Source organism: Plodia interpunctella, chromosome 3 (assembly GCF_027563975.2).
Source record: "Plodia interpunctella isolate USDA-ARS_2022_Savannah chromosome 3, ilPloInte3.2, whole genome shotgun sequence".
Lineage (NCBI taxonomy): Eukaryota > Metazoa > Arthropoda > Insecta > Lepidoptera > Pyralidae > Plodia > Plodia interpunctella.
In genome coordinates this window covers 2,464,229-2,483,738 of record NC_071296.1, presented here as the reverse complement: position 1 = coordinate 2,483,738, position 19,510 = coordinate 2,464,229, and the positions used below count along the sequence as shown (strand labels likewise).

The 19,510-nt window shown below is 34.6% G+C and overlaps 2 protein-coding genes across 2 annotated transcripts in view; one reads left to right on the top strand and one right to left on the bottom strand.

The window, feature by feature from the left end:
• Nucleotides 1-19,510, top strand: part of LOC128683687 (uncharacterized protein) — a 138,064-nt gene that overhangs the window by 60,258 nt on the left and 58,296 nt on the right. The window lies entirely within an intron of this gene.
• On the bottom strand, nt 16,640-18,503 carry LOC128683690 (uncharacterized). Its single transcript, XM_053769582.2, has 2 exons — nt 18,147-18,503; nt 16,640-17,198 (listed from the first exon to the last, which is right to left on the bottom strand). Exons 1-2 carry the CDS (start codon nt 18,489-18,491, stop codon nt 16,770-16,772), a joined length of 774 nt encoding a protein of 257 aa, XP_053625557.1. The 5' UTR covers nt 18,492-18,503; the 3' UTR covers nt 16,640-16,769.

Here is a 19,510-nt window from a genome sequence, read left to right as displayed (position 1 = left end):
CGAGGTTATACCGTTTATTTATCTGTATCTTATGGAATTGAGAATTTATCTAAGAATTTTTATTATGTAATAGTAAAGATTCATTTTATTTTAACACGTCGTCAAGAAACTTCACTTTAGTTGATGACCATGCATACCGAATATGTATGCAGCACGTTCGCAGCAAGATTTAATGGAATTTTAACGGACGTACGCACGCGTACGTTGTTAATTCATAATATTCGTGCTACATATAGATTCGGTGTGCACGGGACTTTATCAGCTAGTCTATGAAATGAAGTTTTATTTTTTAATTGCAAAACGGCCTTTAATTTTGATAAATATACACTTTATGACGCCACTATGGACACTTTAAAAAATATTCTCTGCACAAAGAACACATGTTAAAAGTATTTTAAGTTTACATAGAATAGGACTTTGCTTTATAATATGTAAGGAGGGTCGTGTGAACATTTTATTTTATTTATTATTTATATAACTATAAGTATATTTAATTGGTGATGTGGATGTTGTCTTGTTTAAACTCTTTGCTCAGATAAAAAGACCTAAGTTATTTTATATCACCAATCTCCTGGCCTACAATATCACAAGTGAACGCCAAATAGTCGCAGTATCACTGACTTCAGTAAACATGGGATAAAAATGATTGGCCAAGATAAATAATATCTACTTATAAGAGGAATCCCGATACACATTGCTGAAAGTATTTATTCTGTTTCATAATGGGGAAAATACAATATTTTGTCACTGTTACCTAGTTCCAGAAGAAAGGGAAAGGTGATAAGTTAGGCTAGACTTTCTCTCTCACACATCGGAGCTTTTCTCCCTCAGTCATATTAAACTCTATCACGTTTTCGTATCCTATTCTCGTAGCTACTACATCTTATTAGTTTGTCTATTATAATTTGGGTGGGTGGGTGGTTCATAATGTTTTACACAGATGCATAAACTATAAAATTCTACTGTCAAAGTCATATAATTTATTCATGAAAAATTCCCAGACACTAATCTACTTTCAAAGGAAATCATAAAATTGTTTTTAGAATAAAACAGATAATTCGGCGTTCTAGGTGAGCGACATACGCTGTCAGGTAGCGCGACTTCTTCTCTTCTCTTCTTTTAGGCAGTCTGATACATACGCACAGCGTCACACCGCGTATTCTATCGTTGAACCGCTCACCTAATACGCCTAAGAATTGTCTTTAAAACAAAAAATACGTATATGATTCTTCAGCTTCACATGGAATTGAAAAGTCACCGCCTCGGGAGCACAAGATATATCTAACTGATAAGTTATAGCGACGCAGAAGTCACCGCAACCCTTCCCTAGAGCTCCACAACTTTCAGGGGGTAGTTTATACCCCGCAATTTTCTCTTATCAAGTATGTGTAATGTGTTGATGTAGTCGATGATCCGCCATTTTGCCATAAACAAGTGCTATTTTGCATGGATGATACAAATATCATTTGTGATAATGGTCAGACAAATAGAATACTGAAGACAGTGTGCCGTGCAGAAGAGAAAGTAGAAAGTACAAGAGTTTACCTTATGCTCCGACCCTCTATAGAGGAGAAAACGTTCAGATGAAAGAGAGAGAAGTATATACAGTCAAAATCAATAAAAATCGTGTGGTATAAACTGTCCTATGCAATAGTTGCAGGCAAAAAGTTGGGACATACTTGGTGAAATCCATTTGTTTAAGTCCGATGAGATTGCGCCTATCTCAGTTAAAGCATTAAGTATTGAACAACGGTAGGTATCGAAATACTACATAGAAATCGAGCAACAGGAAAATATTATGATGAATTATACAGTTTGAAGCATCCGGGGGCACTTGGCGATGGCCAAGTCGATCTATTTATTTAAAACCTAAAAGATTTTTTATATTGATATGATAATTACCTGCGTAATAACTTAAGACAGAAGGTCTCTTAAGTAGGGACTAAATAAATTAATCGACTTGATATTACATGGATCTCACAACCTTTTACGGTAGAAAAACTGAGCTACGACACTTGGGTTTTTTACAGCATGTTTTTGATGGCATATGTTTTAGTTGCTGTGTATAGGACAACATAACAATATATATATAACTTATTACAATCAGCCAAATTTTCACAATATATCCTCGGTAAATAGAACGCAATATTATCTAAAATATCTACAATTTTAAGGGGAAAATTCAGAGCGAACGGAAAAGTTGTAAAGAGTGCTAAAAATGCATTTTTTTTCTTCATTTGAGAATATCTTTTACTGTGAAAATAGAAACTCATAGTTTATAAGCCCAGAAAAAACACCGATTTTGAAATAGATTTTAATATTTAAATACTGACCCAAATCTGCTGCGAAAATCTAATTTATGTCCATTTGTATTTTTAACTTCCATACATTGAAGGCCTAGATTAGTTTACGTTTCATTTTCACAGTACAGGCCCAACCCGGGCACAAGTAAATGATTGAAAGGATTCTATAAAATTATTGTAATTAAATTTTAAAGATTTAATATTTTATTTGCTGTGGCAAATATTAAAATTTAAAGTTAGTAATAGTTACCTAGTTCGTAATAGTTTTGACGATTATGGAAAATCAACTATAGTCCCGAAACTCTTTCTGTTTTGAAAAAAATCAATAAAAGGACATAAAAGGGCTAAAAATAGCAGCAAAGCAAAATAGTATAGTTTAAAAATAAACCATTCTAAACATATCGACTGGATTTCTTCAAGACAAATTAAACAAGTCTTTGAACTTTCTCCTTTCATCTACCGTGCACTTCTAACACCGGTAAATCTTGCCAGAATAATATCCACGTAAGCCCAAAGTTGGGTAAATAAGTTACCGAAATCAAAATTTCTCTCACGACCCCTGTTACTTAGGAGTTTTCGTGTTCTCATTAAGAACACACGGATTTATAAAAGACTAGATGCAATGTAATAAGACCATGCCGTAAGACCAAATTAAACCTGATTTTTTGTGAAATTATTGATCTAGGGCTTCTCAGAGCGTTTTGCGCGCTGTCATTACAATTTTTCAAATAATACCAAAGACAAGAATTGTTTTTATTATCTGACTTTAAAATAATTATTCTGTACTGTGGTAATGTCAATTTTATGAATGATTGATTTTGGAAATGATTCCACCGCCGTTCCGTCAATTTTCTTATCAGTTCCCTGGTTCCTGGCTCTGGGATTCACCCGACCGCATGTCAGTTACCCTGGATCTTTATGCCGCGGTAATAGGTACGAATTCGCAATAAATTTGTGTAACTTTCTGTGTAACACGAATGTATTCGCTCTCTTTCCGATTTGACTTCTTCGATTGTACTAACTGCAACACATTGAAAATATAAAAAAATAACAAATTGTGCAGTACTTAAATCAATTGTGTAACAATTCAACTAATTCTCTCTCGGGCTGAGAACGACAATTTTCTAAAACGACAACTGAAGTTAAATTGTCTAGCTTTATATAGATCTATGTCAAGAACCTTTGGTTAAGTAACGAGACAGATTCGGACTTATTTTATGAAGCTCGTTAAATGGAAAATGGTGGTGTGAGTTGGTTTAGCTGCTTTTCCATGCAACCATCCCACTAATGATACTACTCTACTAAATATTTTAAATACAGAACTGTAACTGGTCTCGTACGGGTAAAACCACAATAAAAAGTAATCTATGTCACTCCTGAAGGTTTCGCTTATCTCTGTGCCAGATTTCATCAATATCGGCCCAGTAGTTTTGGAGTTTATTAATTACAAACAAAAATACAAGTCTTTCCTCGTTATAATATTAATATGGATACTCGTAACTATTAGGTTTTTGTATCTTTGTACAAAATCTAACAAGAATCAGAATTATATTAAAATAAATAACCTCGATTACTTTCTTTTTCATACATTGAAAACCTATAAATAATTTTATAAGAAAGTATCCTAGTTTCCCATTACGTAATGTAGTAACGGTTGACTAAATTAAAAACGGTGGCCATCAAAATCCGTTTAGTCAACTGTGACTACATTGTATTATAAAAAACTATGGAACACTGTAATATTTTCTATTACAAGACTATAAAGTGTGAGTTGATCAGTCCTTTGATGTTAACTTTAATGTGCGCGCCGCCATCGTCGTTCATACAAAAAAGCGTACTTTACGTTTTTCTGCTGGTTAAAGTTAACGTCAAAGTTGAATGGTGCAACCCACTTTAATCAGGTCAAGATAAATCGGTTATGCAATCACATGCGCCGAGGAGACAGTTGCACGGTATGTAATTCGAAGCGTAGTTGTCTAATTAATATTTCGTAGCAAGCTAGCAATTGCCCGTAGCACTGCTACGAAATGGCTACGAAAGTGGTTTGATGATATAAAGGATTGGACCGGACTTAGATACAAACCAACAGAAAATAGCGGCCCAAAGCCGTGAGGATTTCCGTATGTTCCGTACCTGTAAACTTCAATTCGAAGATGGCACCCCATGACGATGATGAAATGGCTACGAATAATTGCTATGATACTAGTTACATTAAAGTAATTTGCGTTTCTGCGTCAAAATGTTAAAAATAGTTACATTTTAGTAATTTGTGACTAGTATCGTTGCGTAACTATGAAATTGATATGTCAAATATATATATATATATATATATTAAAAATAATATAGCTATTTTCCTACATCGATGAAATGAACAGAATAACTATGATCTCGTTCTGAATGTAATTATTAATTCGGGATTTCTTTTTTTTTTTTAAGTTAAAACCTTAACCTTTACACTCCATATAAAAACCATGACTAAAAATAGCATATTTTTACAAGAAAATATCAAGAATATTCGTAAAATTCAAACACGATGTCAAAATATTCGTGCGAAGGCAGTGTTCGTTTTTTACCGCCAAAACATGGCACTTTTAACAAACCAAACAAACGCGCTGCGAACAACTTCGAATCGCAAAAATCCCGTCAAATTATTACCCTAAAGTTTTTCGTTCTAGTGCCTTGATATTTTATTCTATAGAGTATAGATATTTAGACATTATTCTATAGGAATATTCAATAGACATCCTACAATAGACATTTTTTCCTCTTGGTCCGTCGTTCGTCGATCTGTTTATTATAAGTTTATTGTATCAAAATAAGAACACAGATAAAAATTATCTATTTTATATTCTCCCATTCATCGAATCTGTCCTTTAGATTCTTTATGATGGAATAACTAATGAGTATATTTGTATATAAATATTCGCGTTTATTATTTATGTAGAATTCATGTATCTTACGAGATCCATATTATGTATAGTCATAGCTAGTACTGTTGTGACAATTTCACACTTTTTGAGAGAACGAAAATTCATATATAAGTATGCTAAAAGTGAGTGACATATCGCCTCAAACGAATTACCTAGGTTTGTAGTCGCTTCACAATTATACGTTAATTTGTATTTAATTTAACCAACGTTTTACTTTTAATTTAACATGTAACTTTACCTACACAGCACCATGACTTCATAATCCACCCGACCTCGGTGGCGCAGTGGTAAAGTTCTTGCCACTGAACCGAGAGGTCCCGGGTTCGATCCCCGGTCGGGTCATGATGGAAAATGATCTTTTTCTGATTGGCCCGGGTCTTGGATGTCTATTTATATATGTATCTATTTATAAAAATATAGTATCGTTGAGTTAGTATCCCATAACACAAGTCTCGAACTTACTTTGGGGCTAGCTCAATCTGTGTGATTTGTCCTAATATATTTATTTATTTATTTATTTATTTATAATTTGAAAAATATGAAATCTGGTTCCACCATTTTAAAGCATTATTTATTTCTAAATGTTATTCATTACCACTGGCTGGTAAGATCGGCCATTGTCTTCTAACAGGGGTCACGTGCAGGTCATTCCTTTTTCAAAAGTTCGAAGAAGGAAGCCGCTGCAGGCCACATGGCTAGGGACGTGACCAGACTGCTCCCAGCGCGCTTAGTCTATTTTTTTTTTAATAACACGAATTCCCCATTTCCATTCCAGCATTTTAATATTCGTGGACAAGAATAGCAAGAATATTTTCTTGTAAGTACTGAGTTATTTTGGTGACATATTCATACAATTTCTTGTTTGTGTCACTATTTTAATCAATGTCATCGTGTAAAAAGAAATTATATAACTAATGTTTGTCTTAGTTAAAAGCAAAAAACCGTATATTTAATAATTTATAACCAAAGCTAGCTAAAACGATTGTACAATAATACTGAGATATTTAGCTAGTTTAGGCCGTAATTTTGCGCCGTGATAGCACTAAATTTAGACAGGCGACAGCTTTACCTGCATAATTAGGCCTTTAGCTACGCTGAATAACACAGAGTGCTATCACAGAGGAGATATATATAGAGCCACAGCAGTTTACTCAAATATACTTTTTTTTTGACGACCTCGGTGGCGCAGTGGTAAAGCGCTTGCCTCTGAACCGAGAGGTCCAGGGTTCGATCCCCGGTCGGGTCATGATGGAAAATGATCTTTTTCTGATTGGCCCGGGTCTTGGATGTTTATCTATATATGTATTTGTTATAAAATATAGTATCGTTGAGTTAGTATCCCGTAACACAAGTCTCGAACTTACTTTGGGGCTAGCTCAATCTGTGTGATTTGTCCTAATATATTTATTTATTTATTTATTTATACTCGCTTGATTCTAAAGGCCGGGGAAAGGGAAGGGAAAGGCTTCGCTCGGGGAAAACCATAATAAAATACATCCGCATCAAAAACCGTTGCGTGGTTTTAAGATCTAAGCAAGCATACACTAGATAATCGGAAAGCGACAAACTCAACACTAATATTCACAAAATTTAAGAAGAAACTACACCACCACCGCTTCTTTCTTATCCAATTTTGTGGTAAAGACGTAACCACTAGGTTAAGACGCCCTGTGAACCGAAAAGTCCCAGGTTCGAATCCTACGGGCCACACTTGTTGGCTTACCAATCTGACTGATGTATAGTAGTTTTCATAGACCACCACTTGTATCCGATGAAGGAAAACATCGTGAGGAAACCAGCACTCTAGTCGATATTTTATCACCTAGTGTGTGAAATGGAGAAGGCAATGGTAAACCCATAAAAAAAATATATTTGAGTAAACCACTCCACTAATATTGCCACGAAAGTCGATGTGTGCTTCATTCCATATAATGACAAAAACCAACAACCATAAAGAATAAAATACGACGATGGAGAATTCACAAATTTAACTCAAGTAAACTTTATTTCACAATAACCTAGTCTAGGTACAAATAATTGCTTACATCTGCATTATACATTGGCTAGATGGGATGCTGACCTTTGGCCACTACTCTCCGTACTAGTATCAAACTGTATGACGGCAAGGTAGTGCGTCCGGCTCGCTGTCACCAACCACGCAAAGGTAGTGCTAGTTTACATGAGATATCTGTGCTAATAATTTGCAGCAAAAGTACACCAATTTAATATATAAGTATAAACATAGATATTTGCAATAAATGAATCCTTTAAATAGTACAATATTAAACTTTAACATTAATCCAGCTTGGATTTAAGAACTCTGTGTATGTAGTTACTCTAGCTTGATTTCATGGTAGCCAATTTGAGGCTAAAACCTAAATATTGGTTGAAAATAGGCCGTGACCATAAATGAAGTGGTATTTGTTTTGAATGATGAAGTTTTACTCATGGAGTGTGGTTCCGCCCTAAAATAGTACCACTTTATATACTTACGTGAATGTCGTACGAGACGACTAAGGGACACAACCTATGTAGCTGTTATGGTTATATGTTAGGCTACAACAGCATTCCCAATGAGTTATGAAATTTCAGCCGTGTCATCAAAATTTTAAGGTTTATGAAACCGAGAGCAAACGAGAGAGACGTAGGAATATAATGAAATAATGAATAAAATAAATATATTAGGACAAATCACACAGATTGAGCGAGCCCCAAAGTAAGTTCGAGACTTGTGTTATGGGATACTAACTCAACGATACTATATTTTATAACAAATACATATATAGATAAACATCCAAGACCCGGGCCAATCAGAAAAAGATCATTTTCCATCATGACCCGACCGGGGTCGAACCCGAGACCTCTCGGTTCAGAGGCAAGCACTTTACCACTGCGCCACCGAGGTCGTCAATATAGATATAAAAGATAACACACCAATTCTTTAACTGTATTATTTCTAAAACATTTCTGTAAATCTCATGTCTTATTTGAACTTTCTGTAACATTATAAACAATTTCTCTGTATACTCCCCTGAGCGTATATCAAAACAGAGTTAGCAAGATGCGGGAGGATTTATTTTGTGCAATATTAATGCACGGTTCAGACGCAAATGAAAATTAATAACGAAACAGAAGAATACATCTTCATCAGAGCCAGAAATTACGTGTAAACCCTGTAATCGATGTCGCGCGAGGCTAATTGGAGATAGTATAAGACAATCTAGTGGTGTAAATAAACTATACCCTACACCGTTTTTGATTAAATTTGGAAATAGAGATAGACCAGCCTTTCAGGACAAAAATGCTTTTTATTTGCCCTGTAGCGGGAGCTAGGTGATTATGCCCGACCGCCACAAAGAGAAGATCTTCCCGCCAGGCTAGGTGTTGCGGCCTGGGGAACCGCACGGCCCCGACGGCGTTATGTCGGAGGTTGTATATATGTTTCCAATCATAAACGCACTGTCTGCGCGGTCTAGGCTTGTTAGTTGTGTTAGCTGTCTATAGTGAGTCGACCGTCGTGCCATTTGTCCGTAGTGTTCTGGATCACTTGTGTGGCTTGTTATTCGTTGCATTTGGTCGGCTTTTTACATCTGCGGCGTTGTGCTTGTGGCGTGGTAGGTGTCGCCACAACCCCCTTTTATTATTTTTATTTTTTTTGTTGATCTATGAATGGAAATGGCTTAATAAAATTATTTTCAATAACCTAAAAATCTTATCTTCCAAAATTAATACTTACATGTATTTATTAACACACAAAACAAATTAACAGTCGAATATATTACCAATCCATAATTCGAATGACGTCCGTCTAAAAAAAAATTTCAATATTACGTTCTCGTTACTTTGTCTTTATTTCCAAGGGATATAAAATAATACAGTTCAAGTTTGGAGGCTTTGACATAAACATCGGAAAGTACGAAGTTCGATTCCCGGCGGTGTTGCTGAAGGGATGACGGCGGGCGGATTTCAAAATGGCGCGTTTTTAAATAATTTCACGTGTCTGACGGCTTCTTATGCCGGCTATACATTATCGACAAACTCGAACATACATTGCATGTGTGACCTTTTTAGGGTACGTCGAATTCCTATGTTTGACGAACTTTTACCCTGTTACAGCATACTTTAAAGTTAATGTTTTGTATTTTTCTGTTAATGTCCAATATTATAAAAGTGCGAAAGTTACATATTTTATATCATGCTTATCTTAAAATATGCTTTAACTTTTTTATGAATAACAGGGTTAGTCGATAGTGTGTAGCCGCCATTAGGACTATATATTTTCGCTTCGCTTCTTGTGAAATGATGTGTTGCAGAAATTCTCTGTTCTCGGGAAATTTTTATTTTGAAAATTTCCGAACATTTCATAAAAATTCAATTGAATTCTATTTATTTTTTTCTGGAATTTCCGATAACGTTTTCATTAGATAGATTAAGAACATTTCTATAAAAAAATACTGTAGAAGTATTTCAGGCGAGTACATTGCAGACAAATCCGAAAAATAATTTTAAACCTTATCCAATCAGTCAACTTCCCATTTCATCCCGCAGGACCAGATGGAATACTCGGCCCATGTTGGTAAATGGTTACCAGTCAAGAAAACTACTTTATTTTTGTAGCGTTGACCCCGATCCACGTTTTAATGTGGAACTAACCAATTATCTCTTACCAAATAGGCAGTGCAGAATCCACTATAATTCTGAATGGGACATCAATTAGATTGGACTTTAAATGTTATTTCGAATTGGCAGCAGCCAGATCTGATTGAGTGTAAATGCGATTTTATTCCGATTCTGTGGTGACTCCATTTGTAGCCATTATCGAGCTGATTGACCCCAGTTGAAGCCTGAAATAGTTTCATTAATTAACCTATCGAATTTTATTTTAAAGTTGAAGTTCGTCGACGTCTTTATACGTTACGGGGTAGACAGAGCACGTAGTCGCGATTTTCAAAAGCTACATTAAACTATTAACGGACGAATTGGTAGAATTGGGAATCTGAACTATTTCAGCAACTCTGTCACTATTTGGCGTAACATGTCTTGGCTCATAAATATTAGAGCTAATACATCTGAAATTGAATGGGAATAGATTCAATTCAAATCATTTATTGCTTTTTACATTAAAGTAAGGTATTAAATAGAGTAAAAATAGTAGATTAATTATTAATAAATATTCAAAATAACACTGTAAGACGTAATTCAAAGAGCTGACGGCCATTTAGTAATCAATAGACGCACAAAGACGAACTACCTTTAGACAAAGTTGCAAAGAATTTCCAATCAGCGCGGAAGAATCAGGAGCTATAGTGCATTCTTGGTTTTTTCTATCGCTCAGATAAGCATCAAAGTAATTTTACGTTACATAAAACTTTCATTACGCTCCTAAGTATATAACAAAATATATTTTTAGACAAATTCAAGTAGATACTTATTCGTTCGTATGTACCAGACGCAGACTCAAACCGAATATTCGGAAATAATTTTCGCAATCCAGAAAAACTTTGACCATTAGAAATAGTGTAACTTATACGTCTTTAAAACCGGAATTCTCAGGCCCATAAATCACCGAAACTAAACTACTTCCACATGCCATGTTAGTCACCCTATCAGCTTTCCGGACGAGCAAACCACCCTCATCAACTGTACCTATTCGATGCCATTACTAAACAGCCACTGTGTCGAGACCTCTGACAGCGGTCTTACTACCAACTTTAGGTACGAGCAGCCATCAAACCCCATGAGAGGAATCTCAATATCAAGGGTATTTTTTAAATATCTTCCCTCTTTCTCTAAGACTCTCTTTGTTCTGTTTATTTATATTTCTGTTGTGATTATGTCGACGGTTACACGCACGCGAGAGCAGAAGCAAATATCAGCGCGTATTTAAATATGGAAATGCTGTATTCTTATATCATTATGGAGGGAAATATTTATTCCTTCTCACGATTTTTTAGAAATATTTGTGTACTTAATTTGTTTACTTTATATTTATATACTCGTATATGTTATTATTTGTGTTTTGTTTTTATAATTAAAATAGCCTTTACTACCTATAACACAAGGTGATTTTCCTTCTAATTTAAGCACCGTAATGTCTTTAACTACCTACATCTAATTATTAAAAACAAGAATCTACTGTAAATATTTAGCATTTAAGTAAAAATAAAGATTTTATTTATTCATTTTTGAGTGTCTTGCCCGAGTTTTGTCATTGTCATCTTCATTAGGTAATCACCAACTTTCTGTAGGTTTCAATTTAAGTACATGTCAAACTGTAAAATACTGCGAATGACATGATCTAGATTGAGCCTTCTATTTAATTATATGCCTTTGCCCCTCCAATCGACGAACAGTATTGCTCAGATTGATAAGGGTCCACACTTCTGGTCTATTACGCGGGAATACGTTAGCGATATTAGCAGCAATATACACGTAGTCAGATGTTACAGCTGTTGGTTCACCGTTATGTGATCCCTTATCGATTACTATATAATCGGTAACATCGAACACGATCATGGTATTTCACGATTCTCCGGATACTTTATCTCAGAATGATGTCCCCCAGGATTGACAATAAAATACGTGAAATATCATATCCTATGGCTTAAATTTAATTTTTATAGTAATATGCACCTACGTACGAATTTATTTTTTACACAACGACTACTTAATTGTTTTCATAAAAGTATTTGTAACTAAATAAAAACCTAACTGCGGCTAAATAGAAACAAATATTATATTCGTAGGTGTTACGAGTTTTCGCACGAATGAGTCAAAGCGTGACGGAATTACAGAAGTGTCACTCCGCACCATGAAATATATAAATAACCGTAATATATAATATTAGTCTGAAAATAGGTGATTTGTACTTAAGCCAATGCAAATAGATTTTGTATTAGAAATTTACAACATTCATTCATCATCATTAGTAATATACAAAATAAATCTTGGTGAAACATCAAACGAGTTAACAGTTCTCAGAAACCGCTATTAGTTTAGATTAATCGTCCAATATTCTGAAGTAATTTTGAATGACCGTCCCCTGCGTCTTAACTCTAAGAGTCTTGTCAATAGCATTGCCACCCGTACTATATAATACCCTACTATATTTTATCCAATCATACTATATATTACAGAAAAAATTATAGTACAAAAATTACTTTATCTTTTCCACATATCAAATTTCAAAGCTTTTTTTCTTTTAATGGTGGCAGCCCTATCGCTCTATTAAGTTCAACTAGATCTTGAACCTCGAAATTTTCGCCTTTTTACAGCTTCGGTTACAAGTTCCGTATTGTGTTGTCTACTTTGAAACTGTTATTCTCACAACCAGTAGTTTGTAGCTTTTTAAGAAATTACATAAAATATAAAAGTTGACGTAAAAATGTGCCTTTGAAGGTCTAATTTCTGAATAAATGATTTAATTTGACAACAGTTTACAGTTCAGTTTTGTTACCATGTCCCATGGGACTGTTTTCCCATTCCCAGTCACTGGGACAAATTCGTCTCAATTGTCCCACTATGGGACAACTCAATGAAACTTGTGGGATAAATGGTTAATTTCTCTGTTTAGTTCTATAGTTTATTAAATATAGCTTGATCTCTCTGACAACCGCAACGTTGGTTTAGCAGTTTTGATCCAAGAATCTGTCAAACTAATTTCTAAATTCTTAATATTTACTTTTTTTTTTCAATCGTTATTTATTTAAATATGCCACAAGCTTCTAATTACTCAACATTGCTAATTCCATTTCGAAAAGCAAAATCTATAAAAGTATGAAGCTTAAGCAGTACTAATTGCTAAATAGACTCCACCTCAAGACAACTTCGGGATATTACATGAATAATTCAAAAATCTCATTAAATATTCAATAAAAGATCTCCCAATGAAAATTTGTTTTGAAAGAAGTCCCTTTTTAATAATAAAAAATAAAGTAAAAATCTTTTATTCATATATTAGACAGATGGAACCTTTACAAAGTGGACTTCAAAAGTTGTAAACAGTTCACTATTATGTGAAATGACACCGACTGCCAAATAGATCTAACCATCATGGAATTAGAAGGAAACCATAGATTTAGAAGGGCTCCGCGGTCCTTTAACGTTGACGATGGAGTTATTTCCATCTCTCTCTATCTTCAGCCATCGTTTTTACCTCCTTGTACGACATCACTCATGCTCTTCCCTTCGTTTGGTCCATATAAACCATTTTTCCTTTCCTTTTCCATTTTTAGTTTTCCATACGAAATATGAAAAAACTGAACCCCGTGTGCCTGTCTGTCCGTCCGTCTGTCACAGTCAATTTTCTCCCAAACTACTGGACCAAATCAGGTGAAATTTGGTAAGATAGTGTAATGCAAACACAGACGTGCAGAGTTTTCTTTTTTTTCAAATACGAGTGATTTTTATTTTCAACTCCCACTTGACCGTTTTTTCGCTTCTATTCTGCCTTCTATTAGGTTTACCTAGGTTTACTTAAATGCAATTCGAAATCTATACCAAACTGAAAGGCTGAAATGGGCCAATAAGTCCGGCATAGTTGAAAAATAGTCTTTATCCGTGCACCGGCGATAGGCGCAGTTGACACATTGATTGCTGGAATAAATCATTGCTTGCTGAAAACCTCAAATTGAACGGCTATAAATTGCTTTTTGCCACCCAATGTTCAATTAATGCAATGTTGTACCTTCAGTTTTCTTTATCTGGGTTATATTACTTAAAAGGGGAAAACCTATTTTATTTTCTTTAATTCAAATAAATAATTGTTTTTTTTTCTTTAGAATTAAAGAAATGTTTGCCCTTCTAAATTTTCAGTTTGTGTTTGCGTTACGTGGCGAATTCAATTTCCAATGAGGGTTGTCTGACGGTCCTATAATCGGAGTCAAATCTTTTTACGTGGACCCGCGGCTTTTCTTTTCGCAGTCGTGAATGTAGCAGGGAACACGTGAGGACAAAGAATTAACTATCCTGGTAAACCCTTGTTTTGGACATGCCATTGGGTAAAAGAGAAAATAAATTTGAATTCCAATATTTTCACTTCATCCTTCCAATCATGTGCACATGTTAAAAAATGTATTCATATATGTATGAGTACAAAAAATTTGACCCTAAGTCCTCACTATACATTACGTAGTTGTTATAAGAGCGTTTATTTACCGCACAAACCAGCATTGTAAGTCAACTTATAGGTATACGTTTACAATTTTGGACTCATGCATATACGCCTTTATATTTAAGTGATATAAATAGTTTTTGGCGTTTCAGTTCAGCAAGACTCTTCAATTAAGGCGAGTTAAGTTTATTCAAAGCCTTTAAAGCCATTACTGCTAGTTCGCTTTGAGATCGTAGAGTGCTCGTTATATCCGAAATTCGTGACAAGAGTTGCGCCATTTTTAGTTTTTTTTTTTCTTGTCCTGCAACCCTTCCCTTTGGTCTTTCGTAATGTCAATTTACGGCTGTACTTTTTCGTCACCTGTGCCTTAAACATTTCCTTTAATTATATTTCTGCACATACTTACCTAACGTTACCCTATTTTATAATTTTACCATCCATATTTTGCTCAAAGAAATCTTGACATCATCCAATAGCAGGTAAAATCAAATGAGTACCTATATCTGTATTAAATTCTGCAGGTACCTAGCATTCTGGGCACATTGCATAGGTATGGTGCGTAGTAAAAAATTCTTTCGTTATACTTATTTGTGGAAATTTAGACATTAGATAGACGTTTGTTGTTCAAGCAGTTGAAAAAAAAACTATTTTATTATCCTGAAACTTCGACAAGAACAGATTAAATTAAATGGACCACATACATACAAATTACGTAATGTACTTTCATTCTCGTCGTCATCTGTCTAAGTTGACCGATAGCTGTGCTGATAGCAGAATAGACAAAAAGGACTTTCAAAGACCTAAATTAGACTGGAATACCAAGGAGCTAGTTAGAAAATGGAGCACTCCTTCACATCTGCCATGTGACATATGAGTGTTCGGTCCACTTTACGGAAATTGGCTGTCCCGACCATCATGAAAAAGATATTTTAGGGGCAGGACGGACAGATAGGTCAGACGCCGCTCGGCTGTAATCAGAATTTACTGTTTCATGGAACGTTCTTTGAAAAATAACTTTAGTCCATCATTGGTTTTCCGTCCGTTGTTCATTTCATGCAACGGTAAACCATTATTATTATAAGTAGTAATAAGAATAGTGGTATTTATATATAAGCCTTTAGAATTTGACGACCTCGGTGGCGCAGTTGTAAAGTGCTTGCCTCTGAATCGATAGGTCCCGGGTTCGATCCCCGGTCAGGTCATGATGGAAAATGATATTATTCTGATTGGCCTGCGTCTTGGATGTTTATCTATATATGTATATGTTATAAAATATAGTATCGTTGAGTTAGTATCCCATAACACAAATCTAGAACTTACTTTGGGGCTAGCTCAATCTGTGTGATTTGTCCTAATAATATATTATTATAATTTAGAAATTAAACAATTGCCAACACGCTAAGAATATCCGGACTATTCGCCTGGTGTTTCTTTCGCGCAAAATTTACTGGGCGGATTGTTATAAAATTTGGTACACGGGTAGAATATAACCTGGAATAAGACGCAGGGTACCTTTTATCTCGAAATTCCCACGGGAGCGAAGCCCCGGGGCGAAGCTAGTATATTTTATAAATCCCCTAATATTATACTTTGCTTCTTATGTTTTAACTATTTCTAGTAGTGATTAATAGTTATGTTAGAGTGAAGGATATCATTTATGAATACGTCCGAGAACCTGCATCCCTTGTGAGGACAATTTAATTAAAACTGCGAGCACCTAGCATTCGCTGGCATAGTTTGCAGTCCAGAGCCGGACACGGGCCCGCATTGCTAACGATTATTAAACGACGAAGTCGATTTTATTTTCTTCTATGTGATGCTTGTGGATGCTTGCAATGTGTGCTTTTGTGATATTTCCCACATTACTTCAGTTTCCATGATAATGCATTTTTATGATAAGCATGACCCAGAATCGCCACCAAACGAAGGAACTCCTAATGGTTTACGGGTTTTTGTTAAGCGTTAAAGGTGACAAGATATATCTAACGACAAAAAAAGCTTATGGCAAAAATTACATTTGTGTAAAAAAAAATTGTTACAAGATTTTATTTAACTTGAGTGTACTTATGTAGGTAACCCAATTTTGATCTGAGCTGAAATTCTGTACACACGTTTAGTTTAGATTTGGCGACATATTGACAGAAATAAGTTACGAGCGGACGCATGTAATAAACGCGGGCGATGCCGCGTGCAAAAACTAGTTTAATATAAAAAAGTCAAACTTTATGAATGCACTGTTTAATGCAATTTTATTACACTACTCTCAGTAGCTTAAATTACATTAAACGTAGTAATTACCTAATGTTTCTTGACCTTACCTGTGAAACTGCTTAATTTCAATAAAAATAGTATTAATGTTTAAATTAATATTTTTTGAGAAACAAAAAAAAACAAATTTACAGATTAATTAAATATTTATTAAAATTAATTTATCTCCCTATATCTGCTGCTCATTAATGCGTGCTGGTCATTATTGTATCCATTGGAATACTCTTCTTCTTTTACTACCGAGGTGAAACAACTTGATGTAGATTCCAATGATGACGCTTGAGATGGCTGTATCAATCTGGCTGCTCCCACTCGCTGCCTTCTTATTGTAGCCAAAATCATTTCTTCTGTTTCTAGAGCACATTCTAGAGGCATCTGACGTAGCTGTTGAGCTATAGTTTGTCCAAAGAGATCAAATTCGTCATTACCAGCATAAGACAGACGTTGGGGAGTGAATTTTTCTAATATATCAACTTCAACAGCATTCAATAGAAGTGGATCCGTTGTTTTCCCTTTATTTGTTGGTACAGTGATCTCTTCTGTCTCGGGTTCTGAATCAGAAGCTTCTTTTATAAAGTTTGATGTCTGAAATAAATGGATATCAAATTCGTTCGTCTATTTGTATCGGTGAATGATCTAGATACCTATAGGTGTATCCAGAGATTCTGCAGGTATCCTAATAGATATCCTTGTAACTACTTACCTAAACGCGATCAAAATATTTACTTTGCATGTTTTGCGATTTCACAAGGCAATCAAAACATAAGAGTACTTACACTAATTGATCTGAGATAAATATTTCTCCATTCAAGAGAAGCTCGTTTTGTTATTCGAAGTAAAAATAAATCTCAATATGGGAACATATTTCTCCTGTACTAACAAAAAATTAAAGAATAGAAACTTAGCAAAAAGAGAAAAGTAGTTTTTTTTTTAATAACAAAGACTCTCTCTGTCTCATTTGCAAAAACCCTTTTTGCCAATATACTTCCCATTGATTACAAGAATGAAAATTAATATAAGGTGCTACTTATGTTTAACGAAGTATACTAAGAAAACCACTTCCATTTATTAAAAACCTATTCTTACATGTTATTTATTGAAAAATCCATTTAACATTGATCCTTCATACTAAATTGAATGAATGAAAGAACATTTATTGCCAAAAAATAAAAACACTACAATATACAACAATCAAATACAAATAAAATTATTAAATTTATTAATGTACCATACAAATCTCTAATCTAAATCTTTGCTAATAACTATTAGCTACATTGTCTTGTCAACTACGTAATATGTCAACAGTTAACGGTGATTTCTATTGAAATCTGCTTACATTATATATAATTGATGATCTCAAACTATATGTGGGTACAATTTTCTACATACCTAGTACAATTTCTCTACATCTGGATAAGTAGATTTAAATTTGGAACCTCAATATCCATTACACTTCGATGACAGTTTATTAGACATAATTGTCCACTCTGTCAAAGTTATGAAAATGTCATATAAAAAAGTTTATCTACTTACCACATTTTCCGTGTTTGTGTATTCTCTAGTGTGACCATCAATATTTTTTAGAAAATCCATGTGCGATAACCATGGTATTTTAGAGACATATATTGGCATACCCGTAGCACTACATTTTTTCGCCTTCAATGTTTCATTATTAAAAGTATTACGTAATATTCGTATTCTCCCAATTACGTCTTTGACATGTTCCATCTGCATGACTTCCATGATCTTTTTGTAAGCAGCTTCACGGGCGTATCTATTTTTGTATTGTGGATGTTTCGGATCCCAGAGACACTCTTTTCGCTGGTATTCATTGATAAATTTTATATTTTTATCGGCTGTCCAACGTGGGCTTGACATTTTCAAATATTCTTTAATTTAATCAACCAAAAACGCGTCCTATCAGATCAAGTGCTTTCGCGACACTAGTTCCGCGTCGCGTGACAGTAGTGTTCCAAATTATTCCATAAATCGAGCGTACCTGATAGTGTCGTAATCAAAGAATGTAGCATGTTGTTGTGAAATCAATGCATGCATTGTAGAACTTGAAGTTTACACATGATTTTTCGCGCAGAATAAATTCCCGAAACCACTTTCGCGCTATGATGTACCTACCTCATACAAATTCATCTAACTCACTTACCGTTTCGTGGATGCAGATATTTTAAGATACACCAGCGAGCATTAGGAACATCATGTAATCTTACTTTGAATTTTGTAAGTTTGTTTAAAATAATATTCCTAATGCCTATAGACAGTATTTACTGCGATTTGGTCTTTACATCATTAAATTTGTTGTCTTAGGTCTGACGGATCAAAGCGAGTGTGAAGTGAATTTCGAGTAGATAAATACAAGTTAATATAATAGAACAGCTACGCGAAACTATCTCAAGAATACCGATGTAATTCATTTAGTTAATTCCCCGGGTGTTAAATTGGATTGCGCACCAGATGTTTCATATTAATCAGAGTAATTCGTAAGCCTTCACGTAGTACCTACACGCTGATAAAAAATTGTCTAGACTGAAGAGAATAGATTTTCGTATAGGTAGATATTTTAAACTGAAGAACGTTTTAATGAAACGTTAACTGTTTATCATATTTATATTTTTTCTGTATTTGGGTAAGTAGGTACTTGTTCACATTTTTAGTGGAGGCAGCGACTAGGGCACTTCATCACATTATAAGCAGTTTTTAGGTATTGGTTTTAAGAAAATACACCAATCATCCGTTTTAGTTCTTACAATCAAGATATCATCAGTGCCACTTTTATATTTAAATAATTGTGCATATGATATAGGCAGCATGAATATTCTCCAGCGGAACAACGGCCAACACGGAATCTGCAGCTGCAGTATGATGTGAAATATCGCAGTTCT

Excerpts from the sequence above, each read along its gene's own strand:
- LOC128683690 (XM_053769582.2), bottom strand. The coding sequence starts at position 18,491 with ATGTCAAGCCCACGTTGGACAGCCGATAAAAATATAAAATTTATCAAT. Across the intron at positions 17,199-18,146 it reads ACACAAACACGGAAAATGTG|ACATCAAACTTTATAAAAGA; the intron begins GTAAGTAGATAA and ends CATTTATTTCAG.